At 39.7% G+C, this 16,175-nt stretch overlaps 1 protein-coding gene across 3 annotated transcripts in view; it reads right to left on the bottom strand.

Moving 5' to 3' along the window:
• The window catches only part of impact (impact RWD domain protein), a 40,839-nt gene that overhangs the window by 20,690 nt on the left and 3,974 nt on the right, over window positions 1–16,175 (bottom strand). For all 3 annotated transcript variants that reach the window (XM_082139284.1, XM_082139285.1, XM_082139286.1), the window contains exons 7-8: window positions 3,529–3,660; window positions 1,345–1,439 (exon numbers count right to left, since the gene is read on the bottom strand). In XM_082139284.1, coding sequence (XP_081995410.1) covers window positions 1,345–1,439; window positions 3,529–3,660 — 227 coding nt within the window. The remainder of the gene's footprint in view (window positions 1–1,344; window positions 1,440–3,528; window positions 3,661–16,175) is intronic.

The raw sequence follows: 16,175 nt of genomic DNA, 5'->3' as shown, positions 1-16,175 counted from the left end.
CTGTCATCTATCCCTCCATCCATCCCTCCATCCATCTATCCCTCCATCAATCTATCCATCAGTCCATCCATCCCTCCATCCATCCATCAGTCCATTCCCCCTCATCCCTCCATCATCTATCCCTCCATCATCTATCCCTCTGTCATCTATCATCCATCCCTCCATCATCCATCCCTCCATCATCTATCCCTCCATCATCTATCCCTTCATCCATCTATCCCTCCATCACTCCATCCATCCATCACTCCACCCCACCTCATCCCTCCATCCATCCATCAGTCCATCCCCCCTCATCCCTCCATCCATCCATCAGTCCATTTATCCATCCATCCATCACTCCACCCCCCATCCCTCCATCCATCCATCCATCCATCCATCAGTCCATCCCCCCTCATCCCTCCATCCATCACTCCACCCCCATCCCTCCATCCATCCATCAGTCCATACCCTTCATCCCTCCATTCATCCATCAGTCCATCCCCCCTCATCCCTCCATCCATCCATCCGTCCATCCCCCTCATCCCTTTATCCATCCATCAGTTCATCCCCCTCATCCCTCCATCCATCCATTTATCCATCCATCCATCAGTCCATCCTCCCTCATCCCTCCATCCATCACTCCAGCCTCCATCCATCCATCAGTCCATCCCCCTCATCCCTCCATCCATCAGTCCGTCCATCCATCCATTTATCCATCCATCCATCCATCACTCCACCCCCCATCCCTCGATCCATCCATCAGTCCATCCCCCCTCATCCCTCCATCCATCAGTCCATCCATCCATTTATCCATCCATCCATCACTCCACCCCCCATCCCTCCATCCCCCCTCATCCCTCCATCCATCAGTCCATCCATCCATTTATCCATCCATCCATCACTCCACCCCCATCCCTCCATCCATCCATCAGTCCATCCCCTCATCCCTCCATCCATCAGTCCATCCATCCATTTATCCATCTATCCATCACTCCACCCCCCCATCCCTCCATCCATCCATCAGTCCATCCCCCCCATCCCTCCCCATCCCTCCATCCATCACTCCACCCCCCATCCCTCCATCAGTCCATCCCCCCTCATCCCTCCATCCATCCATCCATCCATCAGTCCATCCATCCATTCATCCATCCATCCATCAGTCCATCCATCCATTCATCCATCACTCCATCAGTCCATCCATTCATCATGAATAGCAGAAGAGCTGAGAGCGAGCGCTGAGGACTCTAGAGACCGCACTGATATTGAGACGGCTGTTGTCAAACACAGATTCTACGGGCCTGATATCTTTGGCAAGAAAAAACGTTTATCACATCATCGTGTGATAAAGTGGGTAATGAGTCGCACCTGTTTAGGGGTCACCACTGGGGCCAGATGAGGCTGGAACGTGCTCCGTCTATCCGTGATTGTCTCTCCATGTTTAATCAGCGGTAGCTCTTCATCTACAACAAAAACAAACAACAAAACCAAATAAAATCAGTCCTTTAAATGACTGGTCAGCCACTAATTACTAATTAACTGGGATTGCTTTACATAAGACAAGTGGTGCTTTGAAGGGACTTTGAAAGTCAAAAGCGTCAAAGCGTGCAGAATTTCAACTTTTCACTAACAAAATTCCCCAATAACGAACTAAGATTCATTGAATCATTCAAGAGATTTGTTCAAAAATGCTGATTAATCCAGTAATTAATCAAATGAAGTATTTATGAGTGAGTCATTGAATCATTCAAGATATTCGTTCAAAAGCGCTGATTTGTTCAGTAATGAATCAAGTGAAGTATTTATGAGCAAGTCATTGAATCATTCAAGATATTCGTTCAAAAGCGCTGATTCGTTCAGTAATGAATCAAGTGAAGTATTTATGAGCGAGTCATTGAATCATTCAAGATATTCGTTCAAAAGCGCTGATTTGTTCAGTAATGAATCAAGTGAAGTATTTATGAGCAAGTCATTGAATCATTCAAGATATTCATTCAAAAGCGCGGATTCGTTCAGAAATGAATCAAGTGAAGTATTTATGAGCGAGTCATTGAATCATTCAAGATATTCGTTCAAAAGCGCTGATTCGTTCAGTAATGAATCAAGTGAAGTATTTATGAGCGAGTCATTGAATCATTCAAGATATTCGTTCAAAAGCGCGGATTCGTTCAGTAATGAATCAAGTGAAGTATTTATGAGCGAGTCATTGAATCATTCAAGATATTCGTTCAAAAGCGCTGATTCGTTCAGTAATGAAACAAGTGAAGTATTTATGAGTGAATCATTGAATCATTCAAGATATTCCTTCAAAAGCGCTGATTCGTTCAGTAATGAATCAAGTGAAATATTTATGAGCGAGTCATTGAATCATTCAAGATATTCGTTCAAAAGCGCTGATTCGTTCAGTAATGAAACAAGTGACGTATTTATGAGTGAGTCATTGAATCATTCAAGATATTCATTCAAAAGCGCTGATTCGTTCAGTAATGAATCAAGTGAAGTATTTATGAGTGAGACATTGAATCATTCAAGATATTCGTTCAAAAGCGCTGATTCGTTCAGTAATGAAACAAGTGAAGTATTTATGAGTGAGTCATTGAATCATTCAAGATATTCGTTCAAAAGCGCTGATTCGTTCAGTAATGAAACAAGTGACGTATTTATGAGTGAGTCATTGAATCATTCAAGATATTCATTCAAAAGCGCTGATTCGTTCAGTAATGAATCAAGTGAAGTATTTATGAGTGAGACATTGAATCATTCAAGATATTCATTCAAAAGCGCTGATTCGTTCAGTAATGAATCAAGTGAAGTATTTATGAGTGAGTCATTGAATCATTCAAGATATTCATTCAAAAGCGCTGATTCGTTCAGTAATGAATCAAGTGAAGTATTTATGAGTGAGTCATTGAATCATTCAAGATATTCATTCAAAAGCGCTGATTCGTTCAGTAATGAAACAAGTGAAGTATTTATGAGAGAGTCACTGAATCGTGATTCTCAATTTATCCAGAATCGTGCAGCTCTACCACACGTACACAAGAATCACTGTGAGTGGCCTTATTAGTGTGAAAACATTACATTTTATACAGAGATATTTCATCTTACATATATTTCATCATTGACAGTGAAAGAGTAAGACAAGCTGCTTTTAATTACAGCTCGAGCTGCAAGGCTTCTCTGTATAACATTGCAACTGTGTGTATGTACAAGAGGTCTGCAACTGTGCTTGAACACAGGTTTTGAGAATGGCACGCTTGGCATTCATCAAGGATTTTGATGAATGTCTTTAGAGAGATTCATATGTTTGCCGAGACTGATGAAAGACTGTAAAGGATTTATGCAAATGACTAACCTTGGGCAAACAGTCTCTCATTTACAATACTCAAATTCATTAAAATCAGAACCAGGTTAAGGACATATTCAAGAGCATATGCACATGTTGTAAATTAGGCAGACAATTATTATGAATGAGAAGCAGTGTTTAATGTCAGATTCTCGTTATGAATTGCACTGGAATAGTGAATGAACAGTGGGAAAACTGGGACGCACCATCGGCAGCGTCGGAGAAGTGCTGAGCTGACTGGTTGGTCAGTTTTAAAACACTGTAGTCTGGAGGATCATCCTCGTCGTAGTCGTGCCCTTCTTCCTCCGTCGTCATCGTCTTCCCCGTTTCTGGTCTTTCTAAAAACAGAGACAAGCGTAGACGGATGAAGAGCGGAGTAACCTAACAATTTAACAAACCATTGCACATTTCAATCAATTACACAAGGACACGCGCTGAAGCATGCAAGACATAAGAAAACCATGTTTAATGATTAAAATAAGATGTTTCGAGATGAGTGTAAATAATGAAAGGTCAGTGACATCCCTCCACAAGATTCCTTTATTAATCAGCAAACATACTTAAATGGAAATAATCCTCAACGTCTCTTTTGATACGGCACGCACTTAAAGGGTCAAAGGGCACGTTCAAGCACTTCCATCAAGAGCAAAATATCTAATAACATAAAAATTGCATTTGCATGGAAACATCCCAATGAGCCTCTTTCATGAAACACGAGCAGAATATCTGTTTAAACTGAATATAAATACATTAATGTTTAAAGGGGTCATATAATGGTACATGCACTTTTACAAGTTGATTGTACTGAAATGTGTGTTGGCAGTGCCTGTACACAACCATCATAAAATGATAAAAATCCATCCAGTGTTTTTTTTTTTTTATCTCCTTATATGTTTTACCCTCTCTCAAATCAAGCCGTTCAACCGTGTGACGTCACACGGTCGGACGCCCCTCCCACGATTGCTGATTGACAGCAGCGTTTCAACACAGACCCGCCCTCGCTCATGAGCGAGCTGTCAATCATAGTCATTGTTGATAGCTGGAGCACTGTATATGAGCAGAATGGCGTCTAAGCGAGTGTGGTGTTCTGTTCTTGGGTGTAATAACGAACACAGCAGTCATATTGATGTTCCTAAATCCGAACCGCTGAAGACGCAGTGGCTGAGTTTGTTTTCGAAGGGAATATTCCCCACGATCAACGTCAATGCTTTCATGTGTGCGCGAATCATTTCACACACCAGACTGCTCGAGGGTCAGTAAAGCTGGTTTTGCTAAGAAGCTGCTCCTGAAAAAAGGATCGGTACCAACTATTCGTGTTCCTGCTGCACCTCCAGAAGAACTGAAGTGAGTGTAACGTTTATTGACCTTTATATTAATCTTTATATTAATCTTTGCAAATCGCTTGCACGCTTCACGATGAATGTGGCTGCTTACACTCAGGGTACATTACGGCATGTTTTCTATGTACGACGTTCTCAATATAATTCATAATCCCACGTTTATAATGAACAACGCGTTATGGTTATTGTGTTATTGTCTTACAAACGGTGTCCGCACAGAGCAGAGGGGCGGGGTCAGCAAAGCTCATTATCATTTAAAGACACATGCACTTAAACGGAGTGCTGAAAACAGAGCTGTTTTTGACCAGGTAAAATGAGTGTTTTCTTACAATACTAATGAGAATTTTTAATTAAAGTATATTACAAACTTTTAATTTAGACCCTATAGAATCATATTAGCTTGTACAAAAAGGGCATTATATGACCCCTTTAAAATGTTGAATGCAACAATCTAGACTCTAAAAAAATAAAGGTTCTTTATCGGTATATATGTGGTTTCATGAAAAACATCTATGGAACTGGTTGTTAAAATGTTCTTCACATTAAGAAAAATGGTTATTTTATTGTCAGTGTCAATGTAACTTTATTTTTTATAGCACAGTTAAAACAACACATGTTGACCAATGTGCTTTACATCATTTGTTAAATAATACATCACACCACAATAAGACACATAAAACAGTCAGTGATTAAAAGCTATATAAAAAACAAGTAAGTTTTAAGCTGTGATTTAAATGAATATGCAATAATGATATAATGAGTTTAGGCGCAGCTACAGCAAAAGCACGACCCCCTCTTTGATTCTGTTCTGACCTGGGAATGTTTAGTGGGTTTAGGGGCGCTGGTCTCAACGTTCTTCCAGACTGATATTTAGTCAGGAGATGCAAAAGATAGGATTTTGCGAGTGGATTTGTATACTAATAAAAGGAGTTTAAAATCAACTCTGTAACGTACCAGATAGTCCCGGTGATGTGTGAAAACGATGTTCACTTTTTCATAAAAGCATGAAATTTGGTGCACGCTCAAGCGCTTGTGATAGTAAATTAAGAGTACATGAAATATGCTTAATTTCATTCTGCATCTTCTCAGATACTGCGATTTCATTGTTTAATCCTTTTCACAATGTCATTGAATTCAACATTAACTATTCACCTGAATGATTTATGATGTTGTACATGGTATCATTGTAATCACTGACCATCAAAACACAGGGTTATCATGTTTGGTTCAGGAGATATGATGCAAAATTTGGTTATGGCAGAAAGTAAAATGGCTGCCACGAGGCATTTTAGCAATGGCTCCATTTCTGAAAATGTTCAGGGCCCCAAACTGTACAAGTGTACCAAGTTTCATGCGTTTATGAAAAAGTGAATATCACCTAAAATTTTGCACATATCACCTGGACTAAGAAGCCAGTGCAATGAAACCAAGGTGGGCGTGATGTGTTCTCGTTTTTTAATACCCATCAAGAGTCTAGCATTTTGAATTTTTTGCAATGGAGAAATAAATGTATGATTGACTAACTCCCTTGTAGAGTGTGCATTGCAATAATCAAGTCTTGAGGAGATCAAAGCATGGATAGCAATTTCAAGACTTTTAAGCGTCAAACACGATTTCATCTTGGATAAATTACATAAGTGGAAAAAAAGTGATTCTACCATGGAATTAATCTTTTTATCCAACTTAAGGGAGCTGTCAATATGCAGTTCAGTTCAGTTTGTTTTTATTTGATAGGGACAAAGCATGTTAATGAACATTTGCACAAAATACACAATGTAAACCAGCCGGATTATTGCAACATTGCTAATTTACGTCCGCAGTCCCTAGGCAGGTACAGACAAAAACAAATACTCAGCACACAACACTAGAAAAAAACACACATGCACACATGACAAGGGCCCAAAATCTATTTCCGATATACCCCTGGCTTCACTAAGGTAAAAAACAATCATCTCTGTCTTACTTTTATTTAGAAATCTGAAGCCATCCAGGATCCAAGCCATTTTTTATCCGTCAGCAGCAAATAAAGCTCTATATCGTCCACAAAACAGTGAAACACAATGTTGTTCTCCTTTACAATAGAGTCCAGTGGGAGAATATAAAGTTAGAACAAAATAGGGCCAAGGATCGAGCCTTGAGGCACACCACAAGTAAGAGGTGCTGATCTAGAGGAACAGGCAGTCAGATAAAACTTAACCACTTCAGGGCCTTCCCAGGATCCCCACATACTGCTCCAACTGCAAGATCAGAACAGTGTGATCTATTGTGTCAAAAGCAGGAGTTAAATCCAATAAAATTGGATCTTCTGTCAATAGCAAGTCATTAAAAACATTCACGTGGGCTATCACAGTCAAATGGAGTAAAACCAGACTGGTGAGTTTTGAAAATATTACTTCCTTCTAAAGAAATTGTGTAATTGATAGGCAAGGCAAGGCAAGTTTATTTATTTAGCACATTTCACACACTATGGTAATTTAAAGTGCTTTACATAGAAAGGAATTAAAATAATCACAAAATAAAAGAAAGGGAAATTAAAACAGTTATAAAAGGAATTAAAAGAGTAAAAAGATGATGCATAGATACATTTCTCATCTGGAAAAACACTGGTGTATCATATTTTTCACAGCTGCTTGTTTTACTGTTGATTGCACTGTGTCTGTGGTGTTCTTTCGGTGTGTCTAAGTAATCAATGGATAGAAAACTACTTTAAAAAAAGAATTGACACAAATGATGAAAGATGGGAAACCGTTCTGAAATTAGCCACTTTTATTTATAATCTAAAGCACACTAGGCCCAACCACATCACAGAGGACAGAGAATGTGAACAACAGATGTGAAGAAAAGTTAGAACACACATTCTTCACACATTCTATGACATCATTTTTGGAACTTTTATTTTTAAAAGCGTTTTGCATTCTAGTCAAACCACAAAACGAAACATTCCGACTCAAATCACTGGCAGCCATTTTCCATGTGTCATTTTGGCAACTTGAAACGAGAAACTAAATGAGAACTAAATGAAGTCGCAATCAGCCGTTCCAGCTGTTCTGAAGTACAGCATTAAGATTCAGTGACAAAAACAGCTTTCCCACACATTTCGTCCAAGGAATTCATTTCTATTACATAGGCTTATACTGGATAAAGATGTTTCAAAATCCCTTTGTATTTTCATTTGTATGCCGTCGGGTATCAGGTCTTGGCATCGGGGGCATTGGAACAAGTGGGAGGAAGGCATTATAAATCTCACCAGCCTCTCTTCAGAAGCACGGCATGGTTTAAACGCCTAGTTGACATTTACGAGACACTATTTGAAAGCTTAAACACTCAATAAGTTCATTGATCAGGTCTAAAGCTTTATGAATATAAAAAATGCATAATTTGCATACGTTTTTTTTCTTCACATCTGTTGTTCACATTCTCTGTCCTCGGGAAGTTTGTTCAGCGCCAGATGTGTCTCAGATAATGAATATTAATCGCATTCTGTGACGGTTGGCAGAGGTTTCTGCTTGATCATAAAGTTGACGTTTTACATCAAGTCAAGCCAACTTCTTTAAAAGATCATTGCAATATCCCAAAAAGTGTGAGGCAGGCCAGTTTTTGAAAGTTCAAGTGGTTGCGATGAAATGCCAACGTGCAAAATGTCAAAGATATCTGAGATCTGAATGAACTCTAAAAGGGGGAAGCAGTTTTCTTGGTTCCCAAGCACCTTGACATTTACATGATTTTAAGGATTTCAATCACTTTTAGATGTCTGGAAATCACAAATTTGTCCATGACTGTGGAAATCTTGAAAAACATGGAAATGTTAGGAATAAAGTGCGACAGATCGCAGTTGATTCGTGATGCGTACGGACCAGCAGCCCCACGGTTCGGCACGCATGTGATTCGCGGATTAACTGCAAAATTGAACCATCATAGAGTGAAAGTTTATAATTTGGACGTGTTTTGTCTTGCCAATTTACACATTCAAATGATTTTAAACTCGGAAGAAGAGGCGAAAATCCTGCGGATATAAACGAATAAGGACATTTCATTCTACCGAACTACACGCAAGTGCTGTATTACTACTCACACAGGTCAGTTTATTAGACGAATGAAACTTGTGAGGTAACGCAGCGCTGTTTCACTCGGTCTACACTATCACACTAAACTGCATTTGAGTGTGTTGTTATAATGTCATTATAATGTTATTCTGTGTGTTAGTTTGTCTGTATGAGACTAGCAGTGAGCTAAATCAACATTAGAATAACATACTGATCATATTCTAACATTTCATCATGTTGAGCTATATAACATTGATTAGTTTTATGTAATTTGCTCACCTGTCTAATAAAGCTCATGCAAGAGCGGCGTCTCTGTCGAGTGGAAGTTAGTCGCGGACGCTAGCTCTCGGCATCTCGAAAACGCCACGCTGATATCGATCCTCGTTTTAGTTCTCCTTTTGTCCCAAAGTCTGCTTGCCATGGTCCATAATGTTTGAACGAAACAACAATAGCGTGAGCGCGCCGCTAGACGTAACGCAGTTGTCCACGTCTGTCGCCATGGTTACTATGGCAGATCGAGCGGAAACCAGGGATAACGCAGATATTACATCATTGACAGGCGACAAGTGAACAGGGACGAGCCATTATTTAAAATGGGAATTTCTCTGAAATTAAAAATCTTTGGGAACATTTGGGATATTGCCAGTACACAACTGCAGGAAATATATCACAATGTGCAAGTGATTTTTGGATATTTTATTACAAAATTCGTACATATTGTACCTTTAAGCACATATTACCGCCTCTGCCCTGTTAACCACTGAATTAACCATATTTAAAAACAACAAGTAAGGGAGATCATCAGAAAATACCTCTGAAACCGGTGAGGCGCGCTTGGCTTTTCATCCCCGTTCTCGATTAGCAAAACTGAGGCAAATCAATTTGGGAATTTAATTATAGCTTGTCTAAAAATTAAACTGGTTCCAAAGCTTTAACGACCTTCGACTGCTTTCGATTTCTCCCCAACGCCCCCACATCTCAGTGTCAGACGTGAATATTCATGCCCAATGGAAATATATACAAAAAAAACAACCTTTTGATCTCTCTGAGGGGCCTTCACCACACAACCTGCTGTAACTAGCATCTCATCTACATAATTACTGTAGAAACAGAGCTGATGTTTGTAGAGTATGAAGGGAGGCGGCACTTTTCATGACACCGTCAAGTACTAGGCCTGTAATCATTTCGTTGATGAGGGAAGACGCTAATTACATTCCCTCTGAAGTTTGATATTAGATTAAGTTACTTCTTCCGAAGTGACGTCACCGACAAGCACGGGAGCCGTGTGTATTTAGGACTGTTTGTTTACTAAAATGTGTGGGGGGAACAAATTAGCATCGCTAATGTAATATTCGCAGTACAAAAAAGAACCGACTGCACGCATACTGAGCACATCACCGTGAAACAATGGGGGTTTCGGAAACACACGCAGAGTAGTCGAATCCAAAACCTTCATTTGAAAACAAAGGAAATCAAGTTGGAACAAAACAGATGTTCAAAACAGGTAATCAGGGGCGTCCGTGTCTTCAAAACACTAATGAATCATTCAAAAGACTGATTCTCTGTAGGGCACGAGCAACCTGTCGAAGTCGTGATCTCGAGATTGAGAGTTAAACAACCGATGTTGTAAAACAACACAAGGGTCACTGACATCAATTGCTTTCAATTAACTCGACAAACTGAATGCAGGTTCTTTGCCAAACCTTTTAAATCCGCACACACTGGTTTCAGCAGAACTTGAGGTCATGGGACTTGATTTCCTGCATAAAATCCCTTCCAAAGACCAGTTTAAACAGTAGTTTTCTATGGTTTTAGAGGGTTTTTGGGCACTTGTCAGCTGGTTACTGTGGAAGACCAGCTAACCTCACTTAAAGTGTCAATAATTTTATCCTGTAAAACAGGATATTTTATTTCCTTGAAAAAAAAAATCTTCATGCCTTAAAATATCTTGAATGTAACTCGACACCCTTGTCTCATTTAGTATGTGCGGTTCTATGAATATGCAAATGAGCCCCGCCTCCACTCACTCACTCAGCTCAGAGATCCACTGGTTGACGATCACACGTTGATCTGATTCACAAGGTAGTTTGTGACGTCAGAAACACCAGCGATTTCAAAGCGTGTGTTTGAGACTGTCTTTGGTTCACTGCAGTTTTAAGGAGAAAATACTCAGCAATGCTGTCGACTTATGAACTTACACATGGTTTGTCTTAAAGCAGATTAAAAACACCACATAGACACATAAACAACATTATAAGCTGGATTTTCTCCACAGGGGGACTTTAAGCCTTGTTCATACTACGAATTGGGCAACGATTTTGCTGCCTGAGAACAACTAAGCCAATATGTGAAGTCTTTGATCAATTAGTTTGACCTTTGCAACAAATCTTACAACAAAGCTTAGTGTCATGAAGTTGTGCCCTGCGGCAGCCTAATAAAGAATCAAAAGGAGCATAGCAAATAATGATGAGTGTGATAAACAGAGAGAATCTCATTATTTAGCAACATTACATCCCTTTATTTAACGTTTCTCTTCAAATTTAAAGGGGTCATTCACAATGGGCTCTTAATAAAAACTGGCTGTCTATGCAAACAATTTCTGAAATATATGCAAAAAAAACCTGCAAACAATGTATGAAATTGGTGTTACATGACTAGAATTTTTTTTTTAAAAGAGATGTGTCGTTTCCCCAACGTCAACACCCATAATAGACTTTGGATTTTGGACCCCCATCTCCTTTTTAGCTATTGTAACAACACAAAGGTGCTTAAAAATCGGTAAACTTATCCTTTAAAGTCCCCCTGTGGTAAATATCCAGCTTTTAATGTTGTTTATGTGTCTATGTGGTGTTTTTAATACGCTTTAAGACAAACCATGTGTAAATTCATAAGTCGACACCATCGACTGAGTATTTTCTCCTTAAAACTGCAGTGAACCAAAGACAGTCTCAGAAACACGCTTTGAAATGTTCTGACGTCACAAACTACCTTGTAACCAATCAGATCAACGTGTGATCGTCAACCAGTGGATCTCTGAGCTGAGTGAGTGAGTGGAGGCGGGGCTCATTTGCATATTCATAGAACCACACATACTAAATGAGGCAAGGGTGTCGAGTTACATCCAAGATATTTTAAGGCACAAAGAAAGGAAAAAACGTTTAAATATGTAATTTTGTTGATCGAATATGAGTTTTAAAGGGATCATCGGATGCCCATTTTCCACAAGTAGGTATGATTCTTTAGGGTGTTCATGTAAAGTTTGTAATATATACTTTGGTTAAAATTCCTCAATGGTTGTGTAAAACAACACCCTTTTTACCTCCTCAAAAACAGCTCTGTCCACAGCGACCCGTTTCGGTGCATGTCTCTTTAAATGATAATGAGCAGCTCCTCTTCCGTGAGGCGTGTCGACACAAGACACGTAAAGTGATGCCTTGGCGGACATGGCGGGAATATGCTAATACGTGAAATATGCTAATACGGGACAGTCCGTCAGCGGGCGTGGGCGGAGCATGAGCATTATGACATTATGGATTTTTTTCATTGTATGGTGGTTGTGGCCACACACTGCAAACACACATTTATATGCAAACGCCATATAAAAGTGAATTTTGCATGGATAAAATGATTGACTAAAGGGGGACTTTAAACCAAAACAATCAAATTGCAAGGAAAAAAGTGTGTTTAGCAGCGAACCTCCATCATTCTGCCTGAGGACACAGAGTTTCAGTGCTGATGGTTTCTCATCGCCGCTCATGCAGGGGATTACCGTCTGCACCGCACCTTCAGATTGAGTCTGCCGGCAGGGAAGTGTCTTGTAGGTGAAGGTGTCCCTGATATGGTGTCAAGACTCAATGTACAGAACGGTTACAGATGGGTGAAGGTCAAATCAGAAGCTCTATTTAAGCACTGTGATTATGTCCTGATTACCGTCCTTTAATTCTGTCACCTTGAACAGTTGACAGTACAGCTTAGAAAGACTGATCAATCGAACTTCAGTCTGTAATTTAGTTTCTATTAAAAGCTTGTAATGAAGCGCGGTCGGATACGTTCCCCAACCCACACGCATGTAATTGAGTGTCCTTCTCGAGCCACATCTGAGTTTATGGAGTGTGGCACCTTACGAAAGACTCGTGCGAGACTTAAAATAATTAATGGGACTTGGCTAATGAACAGGACGGCTAGTCACGCGCCCATTTCCATTTTTTCCCCCCTGCATTCAGTTGGAGATCCATTTCCCTCTCAAGCGCGCCATTCATGGAAATGCATTTGCATATTAAAACCGTTGACATACATACATAATTCAAATCGCAATTATCACATTCAGCAAAAGGCGTGGGAGAGCTGTCCTTCAAACACAATAGCTTTTAAAGGGTTTATACGGCCGCGTTTGGAAGTGGACTATGGTCTGGCGGTGTAAATTACACACTGTATGGAACAAGTGCTAATTAAAATTGATAACCAATTGACGTTATGTGTAGATTGCAAGATCATCGATGGGTAATTTCTATCGAAGCATGTTACTGGGAGACAGAACTACAAATCAAAGACTTAAACTTTGCAATTATGGGCTGATTATGGGATGCTAACGGGAATTGACCTATCGGTAAGCCCCGCCCCCCCTTAGTTACTGTTGCTAAGTCGGACAAACAGAGTTAGTTGCTAACTGTCTTACAATGACAGCTGTCGGTGTGAAAACCTCGTTTTGGGCACAGAAGGACCACCTCTCGTCGAGGAGCATTCATGTGGGACTAACATATGCCACGGAGGGATATATAAAATATTTTAAAATAAATATAGTGGCTAACAAAGTTCATTTGGATGAGGGTAAGATTAAATTAATATACATTTAACCAGTTTAATATGGAGAGGCACCGAAGTGTAGACATTCGTTAATGGGTTTTTGACCTACACTGTACATGACGTGAGAACAGTTAGCTATTTAGGTTTGTACGTTAGCATGGACTTTAATAGTAACTTAATGAGAAACCAGAAAATGAACGTTTTCGTCTTCATTGGGATTGGGGTCGAATCCTTTCGATTACTGTCTCACATCATTGGATTAATACACAGCTTAATCCAAAGCAGACATTTTGCTCTGTCTTGTTTGGGTTTGGGAAATGGAATAAAATAAACTCCATTGCTCATGCTCTCAGGACACCTGGAATCAGTGTTGCACGTCGTTTTACCAAGTTTTGTAGCATAAAATCATCAAAGCGATGAGAGCTTTGGATCTTCCAATGTTCCTCTGTGGCGCTGAAACCAGATGTCAGAGTTCCCCGTGCAACTGATACTCGACTGCCATTGGCTCATCTGCGTTCGAGGGGAGGGGCTTACCGATAGGTCAGTTATAAATTAAATTTTTCACTCATCAGACAATTTAGCCCCTACATTTTTAAGTTACCAGCCATTCAGGACTTCAACTAGCCAAAAAAAATTAAGAAGGGAAATAAACCACTACGTAACAGCGTTTATATATATATATATATAGTTATATATTGTTATATACAGTTATATATTGTTATATATTGTTATATATTGTTATGTCATATTCTTATATGTCAAATAAGCATAACATAACATAGTCTGGTTTAATGCCTCTCTCTCTCTCTCTCTCTCTCTCTATATATATATATATATATATATATATACAAAACAAAATCCTGTCATCTAGTATCTCCTCTTCCTCTTTCATCCTCATCCTTTTCACAAAAATTCTGTTCTAGGTGGACAGATCAATACAGGACAGAGAACATCAGAAAAATGTAGATGTTGGAAAATATAAATGTCTTTTCTGTTAATCAAATGCTTTTTAATCTTCGCTATTGCTTCATTGCAAATGAACAAGCGCACCGTTATTTGTTGTGTAGTGACGTGTGTGTTCAAGTAAGCCAGATATGAGCAGATTCTGTGCAATATGCCGTATTAATATATCATGATGACTCACGAGTATTTGCGCTAAATCTGCGCAGATTTGGCTTACACGAACTTCCCCATGAAGTGAGTAAACATGATAAGTAACACACCAAATTGGCTCGTGATTTGACAGCGTTACACACCACAGTTGATTCTTACACGCATTTGGTGGGTGTTCATTTCTAACCCTGGCTATATGATAAATATGTCAGACATGAACTGAGAAACAACAGAAAAAGACGACTTGCCGACTTTTTGGACTATCCTCCTTCCGGAACACGACAGCCAATCCTCAACATGCAAAAATGATTGACAGGCCAACACCGCCTACACAAATTTTTGATAGAGCCAAAAATAAAGCAGCACAACCAGCACTCAGAGTCTTTACAGAGCCGAGGGCTATCATGGAGACGAGAGTGATCTCTCAGGACGCCGTGTGTTATCAGGTAATAGGGACATTTTAAGTGCCAAGAATGGCAAATTCCTTCCTTTTAGGAAGGTTTCAAAATAAGATTTTCTCCACCTTCTGAAAAGAGTCGAGTGTCAAAACCCATCAGGGTCAATGCTGGACTTGGCACTGACCTCACGGGGCCTTTTAGAGGAAAAGATTAACAGGTTCTGTCAAGGCGGCGCGAGTCTTTTCATCGATTACGATTAGATCTCTGTGACGGCGAGAGAGAAGGAGCGCTCTTAAAAACACATCTACCTCTGCCTGCGACAGCTCATTTTATCCAGACAATTCGACTTTATCCAGACGGCAGATCAAAGGCATGGATCCAATATCCGGCGTGCAATAATTTTGGCAAACATTATGTTCAAAGGCAAGAGAGATTAGAGGCGGATAACCAGGAGAAATGACTCTGAGAATGAGCTACTCATGTGAAAAGCATCCCAACATTTTACCAGCATGCGACGATTCGCGAGATTTCAATATGCCGGAAAGCGCAGGAACTAGTAGTCCAGAGAGGATAGAGATCGGACTCGTGGATATTATTATTATTATTAGGTGTGGAGGTTCTGTCAAGCGTCACTCGGTATATCCAGGGTTACTTCCATCGTGACGTCAGTAAACAGGTGTTACCCACAACCACATCAGTTAAACATTGGTTTAACAAACCTGTAAGACGTTCGAACTTCGAAGATATTTTGTAGAACGTTGGGAACAGAGCGAGTTTTGGACCCCATTGACTTTCATTGTATTGACGAAATAAACACATTTTCAAGATAAATTACTTGGGATGTTCCTATTTTGAAGCTGTAGCAAAATAAATAAACGTCACTCCAAAACCAGTATAACGTTCTTCTGCGGAACACAAAAGAAGATATTTTGTAGAACGTTGCAAACGGAACGACTTTGGACCCCATTGACTTTCATTGTATGGATGAAATAAACATTTTTCAAAAATATCTTCCTTTGTGATATATATATGATAAATGGCTTGGGATGTTCCAATTTGGAAGCCACTCTCGATAAAAGTGCCAGCTAAATGAATAAATGTGTGAATATTTTTTTAATCCTATCTTTTTTCCCACGCGCAGCAACTACACACCCCA

This window comes from Leuciscus leuciscus, assembly GCF_965113295.1.
Source record: "Leuciscus leuciscus genome assembly, chromosome: 15".
Classification (NCBI taxonomy): domain Eukaryota; kingdom Metazoa; phylum Chordata; class Actinopteri; order Cypriniformes; family Leuciscidae; genus Leuciscus; species Leuciscus leuciscus.
This window is presented reverse-complemented; position numbering and strand designations above follow the sequence as displayed.